Here is a 25,914-nt window from a genome sequence, read left to right as displayed (position 1 = left end):
GGGTACCACTACACTAAGTGGGTGGATGATGGGCATCGCCACCTACCATATACATACAGTACATATACAATATATATATATATATATATATATATATATATATATATATATATATATATATATATATATGTATATATATATATATATATGAATTTATGTATGTATATGTATATTCACGGATGAGGTACGAGAGATGTCAAGGTATGAGCTTGACAGACGTAAGCTTTGTGGACTGTAACAGAGTTTTGTGAATGTCTGTGAACGGTGAGGTGTGAAAACACAAGTTGGGTAAGAGTATGAGTAAAGTGATAACTGTTGAGTGACGATGACCCACAGTGTGCCTTGTCACTGAATCCATAGGGACTGGAAATAGTGGAAACTTCAAATCCTTTGGTGCAGCGGTAGAAAATATAGATATCGGTACAGTAAATGTTACAGAAATGTGGACCAGAGTAGCCCAAGGAATTAAGGAAACTGATGGTATGAAAGCCTTGGTACGGAACAGGAGTACTGAGTACAGAAGCTACAACAGGGATACATAAAGGTGTATTAGTGTCTGCATATAACTAACCTATGAATGTAGAAGTAAATGTAGTGGAATTGGAACTGCAATGTTTGTGGACAGTTGAGGCTGGATAGGATAACCTAACTTAATGATTTAATCTAACCTAACTAATATGGCAACCTAAATTAACCTGGTCTTCAGGATGAGCTGTTCCCCTACGTGTTGCGTGAGGCTGAGGGCTACCTGGAGAGTACCTGGCAGACGGAGGAGACGCAGAAGGATGTGGCCGCCCTCAGGCACCAGGTGAGAACACACCCTTACTTGCAGGGACACAGATGCACAAACAAACTTACGATCATTACCCTGTGTAACGGGAACGATAGGTAGTATATTTCAATAAGGTAGAAATTTTCGTCTACGGCCGTGTATCCTTTCCGTAACACATTTTCGTGAACAACACCATATTCGGGTGTTATTCTTCTGTTATAGGAGACAAGCTTGGAGATTCTGCACTCTCCGTTCCTTGTTCTTCCTGCTGAAAACATATAACTTACGATAATTTATCTTTAACAACCAAGATTTGTGTTTTTGTAGGAGGAACGGGAGATGTAGAAGAATTCTGCACTGTCTTTCCCTGTGGGCTACTATACTTCCTGCAGAAACAAACTACAGTTATGATGGGGAATTGCTCGTAAGTCTGTTGGTAATTCTAGCTCCTGAGGCTGTATTTATAAACTCTCCTAAGGTTAACTTGTGTTTTCAGATTGATTGTTCATAGTGTTACCTTCACTCAAACAACTGCCAAACACTTCACAACCACATCAGAGTAAGTACTGAAGTAGAGAAAAAACAAAACGATCTGTGATAATGATTGTTATCTAGTCTTATTTATCTTAAAAATATTGGTTAGAATCTTTTATAAATATGACTCCTGACCCTCAAATAAGGTTCGTATTCTCGTCAGCTTAGGGGTTTTTGTAGCACCTTTTTCTGCATATGGTAAGTCAGTATTATAACCTTCTTCACATTACTCAAAGCTAAGACCCGTATTATAGGCTATCGTCTCGTTAGGATAAACTTTGCCTGGTTTATCCTGCATATGGCATGCTAATATGCTAACCCTACCTGACCTGAAACTGACGCCTGTATTGCTGCCAGAGGTGGGGGTTTTGTTGCACCATCCTCTTTACCAGACTGGTTCTTTCTCTTGTAGTAGTAGTAGTAGAGTAACCCCGGTCTGTCTGGCCGAGCAAACCCATCAACCGCAGGCAAGCAATCGTCCCTCCAGGGCTGTCTCGTGCAGTGAACCAATGTTCCCTTGTGATGAACAGCACCTCACCATAGCAAGGAGCAGGGAAGAATGTATAGGGTTGGTTTCTGGATGGACGTCGCATTTGTGTCTCTGCACCCAGTTATCAGGACAACATGGTAGGCTCCACTTCATCCTGTTATTATCGCTTGCCTTTAGAAGGCGGAGCGATAATGTACTTGTCCGCCTGTGTGTGTGTGTGTGTGTGTGTGTGTGTGTGTGTGTGTGTGTGTGTGTGTGTGTGTGTGTGTGTGTCTGTCTGTCTGTCTGTCTGTCTGTCTGTCCAGACGACATCTCCAAAAGTTCTCAATGAATTTCAATGAAATTTGTGGAACATGTAGCCAAGGGCCAAGGAAGACGTGATTAAATTTTGGGACGGATCCAGATCCGGAGTATCTCTCACAGTAACTCCAAAAGTTCTCTGTGAATTTCAATAAAATTTTGTGGATGGGTGGGCTATGGACCAAGAAAGAAATTATACATTTTGGGGCGGATCCGGATCCCGATCTTATCTCCACGGATCCGAATCCGAATCCTTTTTAATGGCAGTGTCATTGCGGAGATGTGCGCTCTCTGAGTGCTTTCTAGTTATTTGTGTATTTTCAAAATGGTCTTCCATGTGCACCCTATAAGTCTTCCATTTGTCAGCAGTCTCTCATTTCCATACCTTACATTTATCATACTCATTCTTTCCCACTGTCATATTTACACCTTAGCACCACGTTCCAAAAGAGAAAATCTGCTTTCATAAGAATTTGTATCTCTTTCTTTCAAAGTCTTCAATTATCGATCTCTTTACAAACTTAAGGTTTCCACTAATTCTCCCTTTCTTTCATAAGAATTCCCTCTTGGATCCACCCAATCCACTTCTCATTTACTCCTGTACCCATTCTACTTCCTCACTCCCCTCTGCTGTTCCCATCTTACTGGCTGACACGTTTGCATTTTGTTGTTGTTGTTGTTGTTGTCGATGATAATTATAATAATAATAATAATAATAATAATAATAATAATAATAATAATGTTGTTGCTGTTTTTGATGACCTGCGAGAAATCTACTCTTAATATAAACATGTTTGTATCTTGGGTGTCATTGTTCTTATAGCTGTTTGTTGGAAGATGTACAGTAATCTTATCTAAATCCAGTGATCCAATATACAGTGATGACGCTGAGGTAGTAGCTGTTGTTGAGGATGCTTGTTGTTGCTGATGATGTTTATGATGGTGCTTGTGATGGGGGTGAGTGTGATGGTGATGATTGTTGCTTATGTTGATCATGAGCTTTTTTTTTTTTTTTTTTTTTTTTTAACGCATTGTGATTGAGACGGTTTCGTGCAAGTGCCTCAGTAGTGTATGTGCCTGTGTTAACAGCTTATCCTGTGAATGCCTGCTTCAGTTTAGAGCTAGCACATACAGTTGATGTAGTTCTGGAAAGAAGTTATTTTATTTTTCTATTTATGTATTTATTTATTTATTATGCGGTCGCATTTTTATGAGCGACCTTGTCCGTGGGTCACTAGCTAAGGATATTTAGAAATGAGATGCTGCAGTCTCGTAGACATTAGCTAAGCCCCATGGTAGGGCCGTGCGTTCCGCATCTATCAAATATTTTTGTACTCGTTTGTATATCTGTCAAAGATCAAGGTCGCGGCCCTGAGTCAGAGCTTGGGCATGGCGTTACTGTATATTCTGTGCACTCTTTCTACTTGTTTGTGGTATTGGTGACGATGGTGGTGGGGATGTCATTGTTGATGATCTTAGTGGTGAATGGTAACTTAGTAGTGGTATAGTGATTACATGTTGTTGTTGCTGCAGTCGGTGGTAGTTGTTTTTGGTGATGCTTGTTATTGGTAGTGAAGGTTAAGTTAATGCTGGTAGTTAGTGATGATGATGGTGGTGGTGATAGCGATGGTTGTTATCGTTGCTGATGGTGGTGGTGATGGTGTGAAGGTATTTTTGCGACTCCTTTTCATCTCTTATTTTTTCCCACGAAAAGAAAAAATAAAACTTCACAACTGACTGCATCATCCGCATTCACTTTTATCCACACCTTGAATAATGAAAGCGTTATAATGAATTCACTTAGCTCAGACCGCCTTTGTTCCACCATACTCTCCCTCCAACCAGTATCGATAAACATTGATTTTTTTTTTTTTCCACCTTGGGACGAATAGGATGTATGAAAGAGATTTGTTAGTGCTGTTTTCCGTATATGTAGACTTGTCGTAATCCATTTTCGACAGAAACCTTTCCTTTTGTTCTATATTGTCTCTGTTTTCAACCTGTTAATAATATAATAAGTGGCTTAAAATCACTTGGTTGGCACCCTATACTTGTTTTTATTTAGTTTGTCTTCAGTTTTCGGCAAACCTAGTACTTTTTTTTGACGATGTAAACGAAGAAGTATGATGTCAAAAAAAAAAAAATAATAAAAATAAAGGAAAAAAAAAAGAAAACGCATGTTTGAGATTCTGTACAGCATAAGAAGATTAAACTGGTATTATTCCACTCATTAGGATACAAAAACCCACACTGGCAGACGAGAAAAAGATGTATTTCCAAACAGTTTCGGCGACAGCTGTGGCCCTCTTTAGTGGATCTACAGACTATGAGTGGTTTGGGAATACATATTTTTTCGTCTGCCAGTGTGGGTTTTTGTATTCTATTTCATGGTCACGATGGTGTGACCCTACAGCCGATTCCGTTCATTGCTTTACCAAACGAGATCCAGATTTGTTGGCAAAAGAAGTATAATGATGATGATGATGATGATGACACTCAGCCTTATTCTAATAATACAGAACATGTTTTATATCATAGTCTATTGATTCCGTACCTCGCGAATGAGACGAATATGGAATCAAAATGAATGACTGGCGCTCAACAGTAGTACATCGTACGTAGAGACTTGCCTGAATATCATTCCGTGTTTTGCCACTTTTATATCGGTAAACATTTTCTCTCTCTCTCTTCTCTCTCTCTCTCTCTCTGAATGACTTGAAATAGGATAAGTGGACAAATGGACTGGTTCGTGTGGTATGCGAAAGAGAATTACAGGGAGTTACAGGGACAAGTAGTACCTCAAATGGTCGTTCGACCCATACTGAGGATATGCAGTGTCGTTTTTACCGTTGATTTTAAGTGTATTTTGTCAGTGTTTCCTCTGTAGTCAGCTTCGATTGTTTATTACTGACTTCCTGTTATTTTGAGGCTATTTTGGTATAATCTCTCGTACGTCAGTTTGAAGAGACACTGCCCTTACTCGTAAATTATGAACGCATTTTTTAAGGAATTTCCCGAAGCAGAACGTAATGTGGATCTCTTTCCTAGATTCCGGTGGGGAAGAAGGAAGCCACACCATACAAGGAAGAAATCTGTAGCCGCGGCCTCCCTGACATTTGTCCGCGTAAATATTGCAGCGAATCCCTTGTCAGTTGAACAGCCGGGCGGGATGAGAGAAAGAACACTGGCTTTACTGCAAGTAGATGTTGAGCTGGGTTGTCGTGGCGCCTGAGTTCGTGGAAATTTGAAGTGTGTTGCCAGCGTGAGGTCCTGAAAATTGTCTAGGCTTTCGTGGTGGATCATTTTTTTCTACCGGATTTATTCAGTTGGTCTTAAATCACTGAGTCATGAAAAGAATTGCTGATTATATATATATATATATATATATATATATATATGTATGTATGTGGGGTTATTACTGTGTGACAGGTACTTTTAATATTAAGAAATGTGTAAACTGGAAGAAGTAACCTTTGTCTCCTCGCCAGGCGCATCTTCCCCAGATTGTATGCATCTTTTACCTGAAACTCGGGATAAGTCCAGGCTCAGGATTGGGTAGGTGGTTCACAAAGTTAGTCCGTGAAATATTTACTTGTTCGTGATCCGCAGCCCAACTAGGTCTATTAGAAACAAAGTAAAATGCTAGGTAAATATAAGCTGAGTGTGAGAAACTGCAGGTGTTAAGGTGAAAGAGACGGGAACTGAGGTAAGTTATTCATGTACTGTACTTTTATAATATGTCGTCCGTCCATTTCCGGGTCCGCCATAGGCTTGTATTCCAGGTGGTATGTGAGGTTTCGTAGCATCTCTTCCTTAACGATTATTTTTGCAAATTACACCTTTCTGTCCTCTTGCCCTTTTTTGATGCAAGCTAAGTTGGTACTAAAACGATATAAATAGCATACAGGAGAATGTTAAAATGTATGTAAAAGGTCACTAAGGAATACGTGCTACGAAGCCTCACATACTGGGAAAGAAGGTATTCAGACTTAGTATCGGCATATACACTGTAGTATATTGTGGTCTGAAGAGGTTAAACTTAATAAATACTGTGCAGACATTTCTGTCTGACTTCTGTCACGAAAATTCTTCCCGTAATAGATATCCGAACTGTATATGCCATCATTGTCAACATCACACAGACGGTCAGCTGCACCCCAAGTTACAGGAAATGGAGAAGGAGGGATGAAAGTGGGTAAAGTCGGTAGTGAGAAGGAGGAAGGGAGGTGTGTAAAGAGGAATATAATAAGGTAACTAGTTGGGAAGAGAGAAAGTAAGTAAAAAAAGTAGGTAGGTAAGGAGGGAAGGAACTGGGTAGGTAAGAGGGGAGGAAAGTAGGCTAGTAGGAAATAAAAGTAAATAGGTAAAACAAAGCGGTCTAGTAGGTATGGAAGAAAGTAAAGTAAGTACATATATAGGAAAAATGTATGTTGGCAGGTAAGAAGGGAAGTACGTAGGTATATAATGAGGGAAGTAAATAGATTAATAGGGAAGTAGGCAGGGAATTGGGTAAGGAAGAATGGAAATAAAGAAGTAAGAAGGTAGATAGGTTGGCAAAGAGAAAAGCTGGTATTTAAGTAAGAAAGAAGTATGTAGAGAGGTATTAGGTTAGGAAAGAAGGGAAGTGTTATTAATAGAGGCGAGAGAAAAAGAGAGAGAAGAAAATAAAGGAGAGAAAGAGAAAGAGAGATGGGAGGAGGGGGAAGAAGGAAGAGAAAGATGGGGAAACCATCAATAATGTAATTCATTGATGTGCAGAACATCACATAGGACAAACTTAGAGAGAGAGAGAGAGAGAGAGAGAGAGAGAGAGGCATCAATAATGTTACCTAGTAAGATAGTGTCACAAAGGACCATAAATAAGAGCAATGCCAGTATCTAAATGATGATATATATATATATATATATATATATATATATATATATATATATATATATATATATATATATATATATATGCTAAAATTAAGAAAATAAGAAAAGAGGATAGCTAGAGAATATCGGGTGCCTCATACTTGCTATTTTCAAGGGTATGACTAGGTAACGACAATAAGACAGTTGATAACGCCTAGGAAACTGCCCTACCCCGCACATCAAACCCTGCAACCGAATCTGGCAGGAAAAAGTACAGAAAACCAGACTGGGAATTTTGTATGAAAGGGCGGAAAGAAATTATAGAACCTGGAAAAGGAAATAATCGTTTAGTTGTCATGAGTGAAAGTGACTAGAAATTTATACCCAACCCTTTCATTCGTATGTTTCTCTAGCCTTTCATAAACTCTCGGTGGAAAGTGTACCGGTTACATCACTGGGTGACTTATTTCAGATATGATGTACTCCGTTTATAAGCCGGTTCTTGCCTGTCTCTTTACTTTAAAAAAATTATTAAGATTTTGCTGATATTCTCTTATTTAATGTTTTCATCCTCTTTAACACCTCAGTTAAATCGCCCACTTTTTTCGTCCTTTAAGTGAGCACAAGATGAATCTTTTCAATTTTTTTTTTCATGCGAATGATTTCTTATACTGTATAGACATTTTTTCCTTAGCACATTTTTAAAGCTATATATATATGCATCCTGTATGACAGACACCAAAACTGCACCGCATAATCTAACTGTGGCAAAGCTGTATTATTGCTTTGGATGTCCTGTTGCTCACAGTTATACAAGTAAACACTAGGAATCTGTGTGTCTGTTTAGTGCACTAATACACTATCTGTAGGTTTAAGGTCTCTGGCATCCATGAAGGGTATAGAGGGCAGAAAAAGGCTTGTACATATCCCTTTATCTGTTTGTACATACCTATATATCCGTCTGTCTGTCTGTCTGTCTATCCGTCTATCTCTCTGAGAGCCAAACGTACTGAGATAGATAGACAGATAGATAGAGATAGAGAGATAAATAGATAGATAGATAGAGAGAGAGAGAGAGAGAGAGAGAGACTGAAGTGACCAAAGTGTTTACTGGGACTGATGAAGGTAGGTAAAAGAACAGGACAGTGAGGGTACATGGGGGTGTAGCCGCCATAGAGAGAGAGAGGGGGGGGAGGAAATAACTACAATATGACACTTGGTGGGGCAGTAGTAAAATTGAGAATGCGAGAGGGACATGGAGGACGGGGTAGGGGGTGAAGGTCGGGATGTCTGGCTAGGTGACCTTGGCCGTGAGGGGTGGACGGAGGGGGAAGTGGAGAGAATAGGGAGGGGAAAGGAGATAGGAAGGGGATGGAAGGGAGAGGGAAGTGGAGAGAATAGGGAGAGGGTGGGAGGGAGGGGGAAGTGGAGAGAATACGGAGGGGACAGGAGATAGGGAGGGGGTGGGTTGGTGGGGGGAGAAGACGTATATTTATTTCTTATCGACTACACGAGAACCACTGAGGCTACACTAAGTGACAGTCTTCACCTAGGCCTAGAGTACCATGGCTCAGTTAGATACAACTCACAATGGTCGGTGTACATTTGTACCGCTGGGTGAACATGGGCTAGGTGGAAACGAACTTTGCTTAAGAATCTGACTGGCACGCGAATCGATCTTTGTTTCTTTCAGTTGCGAGGTGTACGTGTTAAGCAGTGCACCATCGGCAGTCCCTGAGGTGGAGGTGGGGGAGTTGGAGGGGAGAGCAGTAAGGAAGTGGATGTTAGGAGGAGTGGGGGGAATGACGGGGATGGACGGGTGGGCTGTGAAGAGAGATGGGGGAAGGGGTGACATTATCCTTTGTCTCTTCCACTTTATCTCTCTCCCCTACTGCTTTCCTATGATTGTCTTTGACCTATAGTTACGGTAGTTAATACCTATCATATAACGAACAGCCACGAAAGGATCAACAAATCTGCTGCTGTTTGCTTTACATTGTAATTTGTACATTCGCCCCCTCCCCCTTTCCCCTCTCCCTCAGTCTTCCCCCTCCTCTCCACCTTTTCCTCTCCCCTTCCCCTCACCTTTTCATCTCCCCCTCCCCTCCATCTTCCGTCCCTTTTCTCTATTCTTTTCCATATCCCTCTCCCTCTCCAACCTTTTCTCCCTCCCTTTCTCCATCCATTTGCACCCTCTCCCCACACTACTCTCTCCCCATCCCCCTTCCATCCCTGTGTCCCTCATTCCTCCCTATCTCTCCCTTCCCTCCCTCTCTCCTCATTCCCTCTTTTTGTTCTCCTCCTCGTCCTCTTCTCTCCACCCGGCCATGAGACCCTTGAGCAAGGTTCTTTACCCCAGTTTGTTTGTACCTAAAACTAAAACAGATGTGCACTGTAAAATTGACAGTTACGTTTCGTAGTCTGGTGATGACTGGGACTTCGTAATAAGAGAATGCCTATCTAATGACCTTTGTGTACTTGACAGGCCCTCCACCTTCCGTAATTTTACAGGAAAGGAAGAAAGGAAAACATGCGGTAACCCACTGGAAGTGAGATAAAAATTATCAATACTGTACAGGAAAAAATTGTAGTCGGTAATATGCTCTGTTTTGTGTCTTGATTGTTGCAGTGTCTGGACGGTTATTATACGGTTATATCCAACGCATACTGCCCTTTTTTTAGTGCACAAAACAAAGCAAATAGGGTCCTTGACTTTACTTAGAGCCGTGTGGATACCGGGACATCCAAAGTAATACTTTAATTCTCATTTGGTCGAGACGACACCAGTGCTGCATTCCAGCTGACACCAGACATTCTTAAGACAAGTTAAACGAGTAGGGCATAAGTGTGTTAACAATGTCATCAAGTCACATAGTCGGGATAACCCTATGAATTTACTCCAGTTAACGCCAGACCATTGCATTTAACTGATAATGAGTCATAAGAGCCATAGTAAGACCACACTAGGATTATACGATGCTGTTTTTGTGTCTTTACTGTCAAACGGATGGAATGCGCAGAAACAACGAAAATTATTTGACCAATTCATATGAAGACATACTAAGAAGTTATATTTGCACTTGCTATTAAGGCACAGAGTAAGGAGTTTAAGTGGATGAAGAGACTTTTAAAGAGGTTAGCAGTTTGTAAAGTGAACAGACGGATTAGAAAATGAGTGAATGGTGTCATTTTTAATAACATAAGAGCGTAAGAAGGGGGATAACTGCAGTAGGCCAGTTGGCCTATGCTAGGCAGCTACTAGAATACCGTGAGCAAAGTGCACAAATAAGACAAGGCTAACAAAGAAGGCTCATTTTAGTAAGAACATATGAAGGAACTGGCTTGGAGACAGAGTAGTTGATAAGTGGAATGTATTGCCCAGTCGTGTAGTTGGTGCTCTCTGGACTGAGGGTGAGGCTTGGAAACAGTCAGCCACTAAAACGCCCTAGACAGAATTTTCATATTTTTATCCACAGGTTCCACTACGACAGTATACATTCTCCTTTCTTACAGTCCAGTTGTGTGTGTGTGTGTGTGTGTGTGTGTGTGTGTGTGTGTGTGTGTGTGTGTGTGTGTGTGATGACAATTTCTCTATACTGAGTGGTGTTCCTTTTCATCTTTCGTGACAGTTTCGGCTGAAGGTTTTGTTGAGTTGGGGAGAGCTTTCTTTTTTGGTAGCCTTATCTAACTGTCGTTGTCTTATCAAACCTTTAAATGAGAGCTGCCTCATTAGGGCCAGGCCTACTGCAATTGCCCTCTTTTCTTATGGTCTTGTGCTCGTTCATATGTTTACAATAAGCAACATTCTTTTGAAACTGTCGAATTAGCACCACCTAACTTTTATAGCTTGTACCGTCTATCCACTCACCACTACTCGCTTTGTAACCCAGATCCTTCTCGTTTCCTTACAAAAACGGAATTATCCTTTTCTAGAAGCATTCAGAGAGCGCATCTCACCACCAGTGCCAATAAATTTCATGAATTATTTCTGTAATTCCTCTTTCCTACCGGACAAGTACTTTTATGGTCTCACATAGTCAATTAATTCTACGGTCTTTATCTACCCACTATACGATTCAGAGAGAGCATACCTCCACTTACGAAAAAAATATGACTTACGAGTATTTCTGTAATTTCCTCTTTTCTACCAGGCAGAAGGTTTTACGGTCTGACATTATTAATGAATTCTATGGTACTTGCCTGCTCTGTCACACGATTTCAGAGAACGCATACCTCCGCCATCACCAATAAAATTTATTATTTATTTCTGCATCCGGATCCAGATTCACCTCAACATCAGATCAGCTCCTCCTTGAGTCACTAACCACCTATCCACCAGGTTTCTTAGAAATCGGACAACAACTTTTTGAAATACATTGTACAACAAACAGACACGGATGAATACATAACCTCCATTCAACTTGGTTTGGGGAGTCAACGAGCACTGATCATTCTATCCCACCCTTGTTTTTAAAATTCTCCAGTCTCTCTCGATTTAGATCCTTTCATCCACGTCAGCACTTGATTAAAGTCCGCCCTGACTCTCCATCTTTCTGGTGAATGTAAAATTAACTTTCCTAATTCATCCTCAATAGGAAGGGTTCAAACGCTGTGAATTCCCTACCATTGCTCACTCTCTCTCCCCACCTCCTCCCCTCTTTCCACAGTCCCCCCTCCACTTCGTTTCTCTTCTCCCTCCCTCTCACCTCCGTGTCTCACGATTCCTCTCACTCGTGTCTTGCCATCCTCCTTCCCGCCCTCTCACCTCCCTCTCACGATTCTTTTATCCCGTGTCTCTCCATCCTTCCTCCTGCCGTCTCATCTCCTCCCTCTCTTATCCTTTTCCACTTCTCCCCTCCCTCTTTTCCCACCCACACTCACTCCAGAACCCCCTGCTCTTCCCCTGTAATTTCCCTCTCTTTGCTAGATATAATTCCTCAGGCTCAATGAGTCTCCATTATGTTGAATGAAATCGTCTGTAGATGTCAAGAATAAAATATAAAATACAGTACGCCCTCGAAACTGAAAGAGGCTAAGAATTATAAAAGCTAAACAAGAATACAGCACTTCGAGTGCGTATACCTCCGTCAGCGTCTACAGTATACCAGACAGCTCAGATTACCACCAAAATTTAATCAAATCTTCCTTGGCTCATGACCCATATATCAACAAAATATCGTTGAAATCCATCAGTAACATTTTGTGGACAAACGAACAGTCCTGAACCGGGACCCGAACTCTGATCACCACTAAAATTTTATCAACTCTTCCTTGGTCAATGATCCATATATCCGCAAAATTTCATTGACCTCCATTAATAACCTTATAAGATATTTTGTGGACAAACAAACAGACATACGAACAGGGGTGAATACATAATCTCCTCCAGCTGCGTTGGCGGACATAATAAAACAATAGCAACAGCAGCAGGTTCTCCCCCACTCTTCATATCCTCCGGCAATCAGTCGTAGTTTCCGAGAAGACAGGTGAAAGCGACACCCTGTGGGACTGAAGAAAATTGTTTTCAGAAAGGTGGAAAGTAGTACCATAAATGAAGTAATTAACCTTGAGATAGAAAGTAATGCAATTGAGAGAGAGAGAGAGAGAGAGAGAGAGATAATGATGGTGGTATGTGTGTTATCTCCCTCCGGGTCCCTCACTCCCACCCTCAACTTCAATGGTCTCTTACAAGCTTAATTTTTCTCTCCCTTGCAGCTGTCTCACTTTAAGTATGGGGGTCCAGTTTTAAATATCTCCCTAAACAATTAAAAAGTTGGCTATGATTTTTCATCGTCATAATACTACTAGTAATAATAACAGCAGCGGGAGCAGCAACAAGAACAACAGTAGTAGTAGTAGTAGTAGTAGTAGTAGCAGCAGCAGTAGTAGTAATAGTAGTAATAATAATAATAATTATAATCTTGCTAATATGATTCTTTACTCGTTTTAGGAGATACATATCGAACTTGATAAAATCGCCAGAAGCTAGAGGGAGTGAATTTTAAAATGTCCTCGTAGTGAAATAGTTTAAAACTGTAGACTGAATCTTTAACAGTCATAATAAACTGCTACCTAAAATGTTAATGATATGCGGCGGTGCCCACTATCCATGCCGTCATGAGGTACTGCATTGAGTGACAACCCAGATAGTTTCTTGTACTCCCAGAAACCACGCACTGTGTTGGCAGGTTGCCATATAGCCCGTAAACAGAAGCCCTGTATAGCTGATTAAGTCTCCCCTACTGGATGTGGCCCACAAAAGATTGATTCCGAGGGATGATTGGGGTTTATCGCTCATATAATGCCACACTGGGGCGAGTGGCTGGTTACCTTTGCCACACACGTCTGGATTAAATAGATTAGCCCACGGTCTTTACGTTCCGTATGGGTCTGAGTCAGTACAGGACTGAAAGAGAGATGGATGTAATCAGTATAAGTTTAACAAGTCTGACAAAAACTTCAGAAAATTCTTATCTTGATATGTATCCTATAATGACAATGGTGGTGGTGGTGGTGATAATTTTTCAGAATCTTTTAGTTTTCATTACCAATGTCTAAGTCAGTCAAGAAAATTAAAAATCTCTTTGAGTCTGCTCACTGTTAAAGGTCTCAGAGTGAAACTTTTTTACCCGGCCTTATTTTCGCTTCGGACTGACAGTCTCTAACCAATTTAAAATTTCACTAATCTCTTTCTAAATCATTCTCTCTCTCTCTCTCTCTCTCTCTCTCTCTCTCTCTCTCTCTCTCTCTCTCTCTCTCTCTCTCTCTCTCTCTCTCTCTCTCTCTCTCTCTCTCTCTACCAACTGTCTGTTATATCTATAACCTGTCCTTCAACATCTGTAATTAGAGAGTCGTCTATCGCACTATATAATATCTTCAACCTGGAAAGAACCTCTGGGTCTGTGCGGTATGCATGTCATTAACTTAAAGTATTTTGTATACTCTAGTTGAGTTGGCGATTAATACTGTTACGTACATGTATTTTTAAAAAGAAGCTTAAAGTAAATATACTCGAAGATTACGATGTAAATGCTAGCCGAGGTCTCCTCGAGGCAAAATGAAATGTAGGGCAGTAGTAAGAATGAAATACATAAGAGGTCGTGATACCGAAGTGTTAAATGAAGGAATGCCAGAGGCGTAGATTGTAATTTATGCAGCATTCGGTAAATCCGATGAGGACATGGACGCCCTTTCTTTGTTAAACAGAATCTGCTTGCTATGCCAGTAATTAAATATAAAAGTCATGGGGGCACCGAGGTTTCAAGTAATGGAATGCCAGATGGGTTAAGTATACCCTGCACAATATGCAGAGGTAAATTCAGTGCGAGATGGACAGCCGTGCATAGCTAACTCCACCGCTAAACACGTGTGACATTTTATACTTCATCCACCTCATCAATAAATTCCAGTTTTGTTGGACCGCGTTAAGGTCAGATCGGTATACGCGGCTTGATTATACTCCGGTGTCTTTGTATCCTGTGGTTATCTCGGACAGGAGCCAGGCAGGTGTATGTACCGGCGGGAAAAAATGGTTGAATATGTGAGTTTTGTAGCTTAGGTCATGGTTGTCTTAATGTGGAAGTTGCTGCCAAATTGGGTTACATGTTTGATTATTCTGTTTACGTCAATCACCGCTGAAATTTGCTGTCAGAAAAGCATTGCTTGTTAAAGCTGAGAGTTCGTATTACTTGCACAGTAAACCATTCATTCTCCTACTTACACACAACCTCATCATCACTGTAATACACTGAATAAGAAACTGAAGGGTAGGGAAATTATATAAGGATAGATCGAAGACACCTGGCTCAGTCGGGAATTCCTGATGAGAGTAAGTTGAGACAAACTTGCACGGAACAACTAGCTTTTGGTATTTATGAGTATGTGCAGTGAGACACGGCAATCTCCATCAGTGCCAGGAAGGAAAGGTGCAGAAGGGGCAGCAAGCTACAAGAAGAGTCTGTTTCAGCCTTTTTTGAAGACTTTCCAACAATTTTTTTAAAGGTTCTTCACTTTTACCTCCAGCAGCCAAGATCCTGTCTAGCTTTTCAGCTTTCAGTAGTCTGCCCTCCGAACACCCCAGACAAGCCCTCCAGGCTCTCCACCAGCACGTATGTTTCTTCTCTTGGAAATGGGGATGAAATGAGAAGTGTACTGCCAGCCACAAAATAGCCCTCTGCACGCTGTACGTGAAGTTAGTTATTCAGCTGTTTTTCTCTTAGCAACCATTGATTCCACCCTCAGCAGTGTTTCAACACTCCTGAAGAAAACACCAGTGGAAGAAACCACCAACTTCTCAAAAACCATTTCAGACCTCCAACATTCATTTGTGTCACTGCCACAATATTGCTGGCCTGTGCCACAACATTGCTGGCCTGCAGGGAGTGAACTGATCTTTTGTCTTGTCTACCAATGGTGTGTTTGAGAGAGTCTATACCCTGGTATGCTTGAAACAATAGTAAGGCTTCCTTAGGCAGGGCAGAAAGCACCTAACAATGCCTTACAACGTCAGAAAACGCTGAGTAATGTGTGTCTTCCACCACGCCTACAGCATGGACAGTGTGCAAGGCGACAGCCACCTGATTATCCTCGCCCATCACCACAATACTTGAGGCAGGAGAGTGAGACAACGGAATCACCCTCTGCATCTGGAGATGCAGTGTCGTCTGTGTCGGCCATCATCTTGACAACCTGGACAGGCCGCAGTGTACCCAGTTACTGTTGCGCTGCACCAAAACGATGAACAGTGACATAATTCGCCCATCACCACATTAATCTTGTCGATTAGTGTGTATGTTATTGGAACAGTTTGTGTAACTATACTGCTCTTATTTTGACTTGGCCTAAAACTAACATCTCTTAATCTTTAGTGCTAAGTTGTAAGATTAGATTGACACTATACTCCGTTTTTTTTATTGAGGCGAAGATGCACTTGACAGGTTGATGATGTTTGGCTGAATGCAACATGTCCAAACAATATTTACTAACCCAAATTTCCCCCTCAGATATTTGTTGTCAGTTAATAATGCTAGATTATGAAGTAATGTTGCATTCAGCCAATAATCACCAATCTGTCAATTGCATCTTCGCCTCGATAAGAAAAACTGAGTATAGATGGTGCTAATCACGATAAAGCGATATGAAAAGAATGTAGAGCCGCATTATTGTCTTTTTGTACCACTGAGCTAAGTGAAACAAGCTGCAAAACGGCGAAAATCCGGGACAAGTCAGTGTAAATGAAGTATAGTTATAGGGAGACGCCTTGCTGGAATATTCGTACTTTTACATTCAATATGCTATGTTATTTTTGTAAAGAAATCCCAATACATACCTACAAATATATATATATATATATATATATATATATATATATATATATATATATATATATATATATATATATATATATATAGATCGTGTGTTTCCTGTCAGCCCCGCTGTATATTATTATAGTCATCACCATCACCGTGTTCCCACTATTACTAATGAGTGAAGTAGTACTAAAACAGTAGAAAGGAAAAAATAAGAGTTGGATAGCTATCATCAGAGTGCCTCACGATAGTGGGCCACATTTATGATGTGTCTTTATGCGATACGCAGTAGCTCTTCAGCAACAGCATAATCATCATCTTCCCACTTTTATAAATAAGGCAAGAAGTATCCGGAGTTAGGGAAGAAAAAGTACTAACCAAACTATATAAGCAAAATGGCCAGCGAAAACGGTATACACCTCCATTCGCTCGTCACTGGAACCGTTTTTAAGCACAGAATGGTTGCTTGGCATTGTCTATGTGTAAGTCATGAAAATACTGATAAGGAGGGTGAAGAAGGTAGGAGGATGAAGTACAAGAGTGTATGAAGGAGAGCGGCTTGGACTGGGAGACAGTAATGATGAATGTACACCATAACTGAGAGCACGGAGGGATTTTTGTTACCGCCACATGTGAGCCACTGTAGAATAAGATGTCAAGCAGTACATTCATATATACATAAATACATAGAGCACATACATAGATTGACACGTATACACGCATACATACACACATATGACTACATAGGGTACATACATAAATTGATACACATACGTACATCTATCTATCTGTCAGTCTATTGCCAGACTCCTTAATCCCTTAAGGGGTGGCCACAAACAAATCGCCTCCATGTAGCCCTGTCCCCAGCCATTTTACTGCCCTGCATCCAGCTCACACACCCCTCTTTCATACACTTTTCCACTCCATCCTTCCATCTCATCCTTGGCCTCCCCCTCCCTCTCCCCCTTTCCACCTCACTCATACACGCTCCTTGTCAGTCTCTCTTTCTCTCTCCATCCTTTCCACACGGCCAAACCATCTCAGTGTGTTTCTCCTAACGCTTGTTATCACATCCACATCCACATCGCAACGCCCTTTCACATCCTCAATGGTCAGTTTGCCTCTCCGTGTAACTCCATATGCTCCTCTCAAATAACTCATTTCCACTGCTCTCACTCTTGACTTATGTCCTTCCAGCAAGGCCTAAGCATCACTTCCATACATTAAGAGTTGGTATCACAATGCTGTAACTTTTGCTCGCTTCCCTGTTTCTTACCACTTCTTTCAGTGAACCAGCAACCCATCTTCCTTGTTGCATCCTTTCAAGCACTTCACCCTCTAAACTTCCATCCTTACTCATCACACTACCCAAGTACTTAAACGCATTCACATTTTCCGTTTCCTCCTCATCCAACCTTACTGTATATTCAGTGACTTCATTTCAACCGAAATGAATACATAGATTGACACATCTCAGTACATACATACATACATATGATTATATGGGACACATACATTTATTGACACGTATACGGACATACATTCATACATACACACACACACACACACACACACACACACACACACACACACACACACACACACACACACACACACACACACACACACATGCATGCATATATATATATCTGAATAAAGAGTACATACAAGGTGGTCCATATATTTCCCCCCACCTTGCCACTCAGGTGTCCAATTCTCGTGTTTTGTGGGGATAGTTCGGTCAGCGTTCCGAATCTCTACCTTGCCTCATGAAAATATTAATCAACCATACAGTCAACTGACATAACAAAGCAGACAGCATACAGCAGGGAAAGGGTTATGGGAAGTAGAAAATGATACAAGGTAGACATGGGTAGCGCTGACTTTGCCGTCTCCGTGGCAAGCAAGAATTTGCCAAATGAATGGTAAAGAGGAAACAGTATATGAAGCACCTGTACATAGACTGGCACACACACACACACACACACACACACACACACACACACACACACACACACACACACACACACACACACACACACACACACACACACACACACACACACACACACACACACACACACACACACACACACACACACACACACACACACACACACACACACACACGACTCCGAACAATAAGTACTGTACCTGGTACTTAACCTGGTAGGTTAAAATACATACATACATGCACATACATACGTATATATGTTACAGGGAAATTGTGTAACCAGTGATTTCATGAAATCCCCAGGGAATTCGTGAAATGAGTTTAAATTAGAGTGGGTTAATTAAGGTTAGGTTAATTTAGACTGCGGTTAGGTTAGGCAGGGATAATCTATTAAGTCTAGGTTAGGTTAGGCCAGGTTAGTTAGTTTAGGATAGGTTAGGTTAGGTTGATTTATATGAATGCTAAGTTATGTTAAGCTTTCATATAAATTTATCTAACCTAACCTGACTAACCTAGCCTCACCTAACCTAAACTTAACCTAGATTATCCCAGCCTAACCTAACCGCAGCCTAACTTAAACTAACCTTAGTTAACCCATCCTAATTTAAACTCATTTCAGGAATTTTCTGGGGATTTCATGAAATCACTAGTCACACAAATGCATGCATGCATGCACACAAACCTGTATGTAAGGTACATACACGGACATACAGTTATACAGTATGCACACATACTTAACGGTAATGAATATGTAGGGTATATACAAAAACACGTACAGTACATATACATGCATGAATGGAAAGGAGTATAAATAGATTGACATATACATGCATACATGACAGCACAGAATACGTACAGTGAATGGCGCACACAAACATGTACATACACACATTCATACACTCATACATACATACAGTATATGCATACATGGATGTGTTGGATTCTTAAATAGACTGACATAGACATACATCTCTCTCTCTCTCTCTCTCTCTCTCTCTCTCTCTCATCGCTAACTTGAGCAGGACGTATAGTCAGGGTTGGAAGAAACTGAGCATGAATCATAGGAGCAAAAGTGTTATTTTTCTCTTTCTTTCTCTCTCTCAACGTCATATTGGGCAAAACGGAGGCAAGATTGGAAGGCATGGAGGAAACTGAGTCGTGAGTGTGGGAGTGTTAATTTTCTCTCCTTCTTTCGCCCCAGATTAAGCAAGATGTGGATGTGGGATTGGAAGGCATGGAAGCGGTACCTGAAGGTGGGAAGGAGAAGGTCATCCCCGTGCTGGTGGCCAACGTGAAGGCGATGATAGCGAAGGACAGGAAAGTCAGGGCGCTGAAGACGCTGCAGGGGCATATGTGGCGACGGGCATACCACCAGGGGGACATCAAAGGACAGTGAGTAAAGAGAAGCATGGAGGGAGGGAGGGGGGGATATGGAAAGGGCATGGAGATTGAGAAAGTGGAGAATGTCCGATCATTTTTTTTCTTTTCTGTTTACCTTCCTTCCATTCCTACTAACGTCGAATGAGAGAGAGAGAGAGAGAGAGAGAGAGAGAGAGAGTAGGGGTGATAAAGAGCTATGAGACCATGGTGGACTGACAGAGAAAAAGCGAGAGAGAGTAGGACTAGGGGTGATAGAGGGCTAGTAGGCAATTGTGGACTGAGGAGTTAGGGGAGTGGTGGTGCAGTGGGTTGGAGTGAAGGAGGGATGAGGGGGAGGAAGAGAGAAGCTAACAATGAATCATACGAGATTTTATCAGTGAATCATTTGACTTAAACTTTTGACTGCTGGGATTTTGCTTAAATAATAAAGTCGTCTGGTATTAATGATGATAATATACCTAAGTGTGTGTATAATAACGAATGGAGTAATATATATATATATATATATATATATATATATATATATATATATATATATATATATATATATATATATATATATGTTGTGGTAGATGGGGGCGCTCACCATCCACTCACTCGATGTAATGCTGCTGTCGGGTGTCTGCTCTTTCCTCTCCTCCATCCTTCTTTCCTTCCATCCTCTTCTGTCTTTCTCTCCTTCGTTCTTTCCTCTTCCTTCTGCCTGTGGGTGACTCTACACTGAGTGACAAGCAAAATGGTTTCATGTATACCAGGAATCCATTTACTACGCTGGGTGGTAACCATATAACCAAATTTTGGCGCCTGGTGGTTTAGTGGGTAATTATTACGCTCCAGCCGGATTGAGCTGGTGAAGATTTATATCCATGGCTCTCATCTTAAATGTCGGGACCAACTGCCTAACCCCGGGCTCCTACGCTCTTCATGGGGCAATGTAGGATTGGATGATGGATATATATATATATATATATATATATATATATATATATATATATATATATATATATATATATATATATATATATATACCGTATACACTGTATATACATACAGTGAACATATGAAAAGTATTTGACTAAACTTCTGGAGTAACGGGTGGTATTCCCCGCGACTGATCATAATCGTCTGGTTTTAGCACAAATGCGACCACATTAAGGAGAGGGACAGGTCAGTGATTCTAATTTAGGAACTTCAAGACGATTTTATCCAGCTGAAGTAAGTCACATCGACCGAAGTGATGGGGAAGGAGGAGAGAGAAGGACATGGGACAGTGAGTCACGAGGAAGAGGACTGGCGGGAGGGGAGGTGATACGGGTGGGAGTAGGGGTAGGAAGAGGAGGGGAAGGGGAAGGGGTGTAGGAGTTCAAGAGGACACAATCATCTCCTGTACCCTTCATCCCTACCCTTCTTTCCTTCCTTCCCTCCATCCCTACCATTTCCCTTTCCTCCCTTCTTCTATCTCTCCCACCATCACTCCCTCCTTCCTTTCCTGCCATCCCTCTCCCTCCCAACGTAGAAGGGGAGGAGGGAAGATCCGTCTCCTGTACTCACTCTTCCAAGTTTAAACATCCTTGCTCTTCCCATCCCTCTCCCCCTCCCCCTTCTTTCCCCCTCCCTCTCTCCTCACTTTCCCTCCACATATCCACGCTCCCTCCCTCCCTGCCGCCTCCCTCCCTTCCCCACAGCGTACTTTATTCACGGGAATATTTTATAACTCATTTGTGAGAGAAAAGAGAATGAGAGGAAGGGACAAAAGTAGAGAGGACAGGAGAGAAAAAGAAGGGAGGGAAGAGAAGGGGGAGGGAGAGAGAGGGGGGAGAAAAGAAGAGAGAGGAGGGAAGAGAAAAAGGAGAAAGAAAGAGAAGGAAAAGGAGAAGGATGGAGAAGGGAGAAAAGGAGATGGATGGGAAGAGAAAGAAAACGGTAGGAGAGGAAGTGGGGAAAGAGTGAGAAGACAAGAAGGAAAAGGAAAAGAAAAGGGAAAGGAGACAAAAGGAGGGTAGGGAATGGGAGAGGCTTGCGGTGCGGGAGGGGAGCTTGCGTGGGGAATAATGGAGCAGGGAAGGAATTCTGGGGGGAACAGTTACGGGGAATGGGGGCGGGAGAGGGGAGGGAAGGGTGTGTGGTTTGATGAGAGAGTGGAGCTATCATCATCATCATCATTATCATCGTCATATTCCTCTCTCTTAGTACTACATGGAGTTGCCCGGTTCAACAAACAGGGCAAGTAACACAAAACGTGAAGAATTAACGAGAGAGAGAGAGAGAGAGAGAGAGAGAGAGGGACTGTAGTAAGGGGACAGAGGGAACACTAGTGAGGGGATGGTGTGAGAAGGAGGGGAGGGAAGAAGGCAAGAGGATGACAATGTGGCTTGGTTCGCTTGGTACTGACCCCATGTTGGAAGCAAGGTTTTATTATTTCAGTACTATTGGCCTTGGTGCTGTTCAGTTGCGGATACAACTATAGGTACACTTTAAATGTGAATGATAATCGAACCGTATATAATATTATTTAAAAGTTCGTTGGACTCCGAAGATCGTATCCTTGGGTTTCAAAAATCATTGTTCAGTCACGTTATTGATCGTAATGAAGTGAATCGATACTTATGTCCGTAACTGCACCTTGTATGGTCTAATGTATGGTTGGATGCTGCGGATGTAGGCCAGTGAACACATTTATCAAGGATCTTATCTATTTTACACCGTAGTTTCCAGAGCAGCTCACTGTTATCGAAAATTATTTTTATTTTCGTATTTTCGTCACTCTAATATTGACTGAAGCTTGATTGTATAATATATGGTAGCTGTGTGAGTAAGGTCTTATTATTATACAGTTATATAAGGAAGTCTCCATACCGTGTACTGGTATCAGGAATAGTTTTGCTTTTCGCTTTCTTTCCCTTTAATTTTGACTCAGATTTGGTTGTGAAGTGTATGATACCTCAGTGAGTGAAGACAAAAGATTAAACAAGCCTTATATATATATATATATATATATATATATATATATATATATATATATATATATATATATATATATATATATCCTTAATAGTTAACTCTTATCTGCTATAGTTTTACTTTTGGAAATCTTTCACTCTCGCATTCTTTTTTTTTTTTTTTTTTTTTGTAAATTGTGTGGTAGATATGTGAGTAAAGGCAAGGAAATAAAAAAATAAAACATGCATTATCATACATAGCTTAGGCTCAAAAAAGTTTATAAATACTAAACGTGGAAGATATTCATACATTTTGCTGATGTTACTAAGATTAAATCGGTGGAAGTTGATGGCAGCTATCATCCACTCACTTGATGCAGTTCTGCCTACTTCTTCCTTGTCCCTTATAATTTTTTTTTTCTGTGTCTACTCTCCTCTCTTTCTTTTTCTCCACTCCTTCATTTCACTTTTGATTACCCTTCTTTTTACTTCAGGTGACTCTACACTGAGTGATAAGCCTAATGGTTTCTGGTAATCCAGGAAACTCTACAACGCAGTGTGGTAACCATGTAACATACGGTGGGGTGATGTAGAGTGTACAGTGGTGCCCCTGTTAACTGGGTGGAGAGACGTGGATTTAGCGTCCACATAGAAACCAAACCTCCACACTTTTCCCCACGTCTCGCTGTAGCCAGGCATTGTCTACCTCAAGGAAACAAAGGTTCATTGCATGGGTTGGCCCTGCAGGGGCGGTTCCTTGCCTGCGATTGACGGCTCTGCTTGGTCAGACAGACCAAGGTTGCTCAACAACAATAACTAAGATTAAGTTACATGTAAGTTTGTGCTGTTTATACGTTTGTCCTCATTGGTAGAGCAACAAAACACTTCCCTGTCAAATTAAACACTGAAGTGAAAGTCAACGAAGAACAAAAATAACCCGTGGTCATAACTAGCTGTATTAAAGCCATGTTCATCCTGTAACTTTGTTAAGATCTTTTTATGAATACACACCGTTGATTATCGTCCTTGGATGTGGGTGAGTCAGAGGTCGTATTCACAATGGGTCTTCAGCAATTTTTACGTTAAACAGATCTCAGCAACAGTGAAATACTACGTAGAATACTTTTGTTGCATTGTATTATTCGCTCTGGTTTGTTTGCCAATTGTCTTTTGACCGTATGAGTGAGAAGTATAAACTAAGCGATCTTATAAGAGAACTAAAGCTAAACGAAAACAAAAAAATGTGAATAGGGTCCCAGGGCAGAGACCTTAACAGCAGAGTATGTGTATTATTATTATCATTATTTTTATTATTATTATTTTTATTATTATTATTCTTATTATTGTTATTATAATTATTATTATTAGTGGTAGTAGTAGTAGTAGTAGTGGTAGTAGTAGTAGAAGTAATTGTTAAAGAAGCAGTAGTTGTCTCACAATAACTTTATAGGTTCTTGTAGTGAAGTTTTGTAGATCAGTTATACGTATACTCGTGGACGAGCGGTTGTTTTACTTGAGTAGTTTTGTAAGTAGATAATCTTCGTTCCCTTTTGTCATGCAAAGACAGGAGAGGTAAAGATGAGTATGGGACTATTTTTATTTGCCTTGGAAATATTAACAAAGTCTCTCACACACGAGTGAAGTATAGAGTCCCGCGAGCTACCTCCCAGTCTCTCTCTCTCTCTCTCTCTCTCTCTCTCTCTCTCTCTCTCTCTCTCATGTTGCTAGGCTCCTTCTCCCTACTACCTGTCGGTTCTATGGCTAGCCTCCTTCTGAGCTCTGCTTCCTAAATTCTGATGTAGCAGGGGTCGTGTCACATGTGTTACACTGTTGTTGGAATGTTCTAGAAACCTGTGTGTGAGTATGTGTGTATGTGTGTGTATGGTCACTAGGCGCTGTCGTGTGCCTATAAAGCATTCCTTGAGTTAGAGTGTGTAAGCATGTTTAGCATTGCTCGATTCTCGCAGACACAATACCTCTGACTTGCTGCTTCTATCTGTCTGTCTATCTATCTATCTATCTATTTATCTGTTATGATTTGTAATTATAATATGGAGTCCTTACAGTAGCAGCAGAATAATATATTGGAAATAACGCACCTCATACCTTGTATGGCCGCCTATTCATGTTTTATCTAATGTATTAACTGAAACAGTTATGTGCCGAGTTATTTTGATTGTAGTGGTGATGATGGTAATGGTAATGGTCATAGATGATGACGATGGTGGTGGTGGTGGTGGTGGTGGTGGAGGCGGGTGTGATGGTGTAGAGTTATAGCAGATGTGTTGGTAATGATAGTGCCTGCGAGTGATGATGATGATGATGATGATAATTATGATGACAGTGGTAGATATACTGCTGCTGCTGCTGATGATGATGACGATGCTGGTGCTGGTGCTGGTGCTGATGATGATGATAGTGACGATAGCATAGTGCGTTTGTTCTAACTTGATGAATATCCCCCCTTTCAGTTGACAACCAACTACAGTCAGACTGTAAGGTCGCTTTGACCGACAGGCAAGGGGACTCATTCCTTCTTCACAACTTCACAACAACGAATAATCGAATTTCGTGTGAATACGATTTAGTAGGCCTATGCGGGTTGTGGGAGTGACCCAGTTTCTTCCATATATATATATATATATATATATATATATATATAAATTGATGTAGTGATGTTGTATATATATATATATATATATATATATATATATATATATATATATATATATATATATATATAAATTGATGTAGTGATGTTGGTAGAGACGATGATGCAACACATACCAGGGTGGAGTAATGGTGATGTTGTGATGACGATGATTAAGTACAGGTGTGTGATGTGTGAGGGTGGTGTATTATTGATGGTGTGATGATGATGTGATGGTGATGGTTAGGAACATGTAGCGAGGAACTTATGTGACAACAATGTGGTGGTGATGATGATAGAGTGGTGTGGATGATGTGGTAAGGAACGGTGGCAAAGATGATGTACTGAGAATAATATTTTGAAGATGATGCAGTAAAGATGATGGTTAACCCCTTCAACCAGGGGACAGTATTTTCATTTTGTTCTAGCATACGTCAGACAAATTAATCAAGGTGCTAAGAGAGATTTTGAACTGGAGAGATCCTTTCTGAAATCGTCTGGATGTAGTAAGACTAAAATGAAAAATATATGATTGAAGTGGAATGCCTGAATTGATGTGAGAGTGATAAGGATGGCATGGTGATATAATGATGGGGACATGAGTGTCAATAGTGCGGCAGGAGTGACTGGAGACACATTAACTCATTGAGTCTTGGGACGTCTTATTAGATACAGGAGCATCTGTAAGAAGGGCCCTGTCTTTCACTCACAGTTTTCAGGCGGGGGGTGCTTC

At 41.0% G+C, this 25,914-nt stretch overlaps 1 protein-coding gene across 1 annotated transcript in view; it reads left to right on the top strand.

Annotated features, from left to right (window-relative positions):
* Enoph (enolase-phosphatase E1) overlaps positions 1–25,914 on the top strand; it is a 76,576-nt gene that overhangs the window by 14,492 nt on the left and 36,170 nt on the right. Inside the window, exons 2-3 of the mRNA XM_080282301.1 lie at positions 707–808; positions 19,414–19,604. Coding sequence (XP_080138427.1) covers positions 707–808; positions 19,414–19,604 — 293 coding nt within the window. The remainder of the gene's footprint in view (positions 1–706; positions 809–19,413; positions 19,605–25,914) is intronic.

Source organism: Coenobita brevimanus, chromosome 93, assembly GCF_032717465.1.
Source record: "Coenobita brevimanus isolate Jiangsu-jjx chromosome 93, ASM3271746v2, whole genome shotgun sequence".
Taxonomy (NCBI): Eukaryota; Metazoa; Arthropoda; class Malacostraca; order Decapoda; family Coenobitidae; genus Coenobita; species Coenobita brevimanus.
This window is presented reverse-complemented; position numbering and strand designations above follow the sequence as displayed.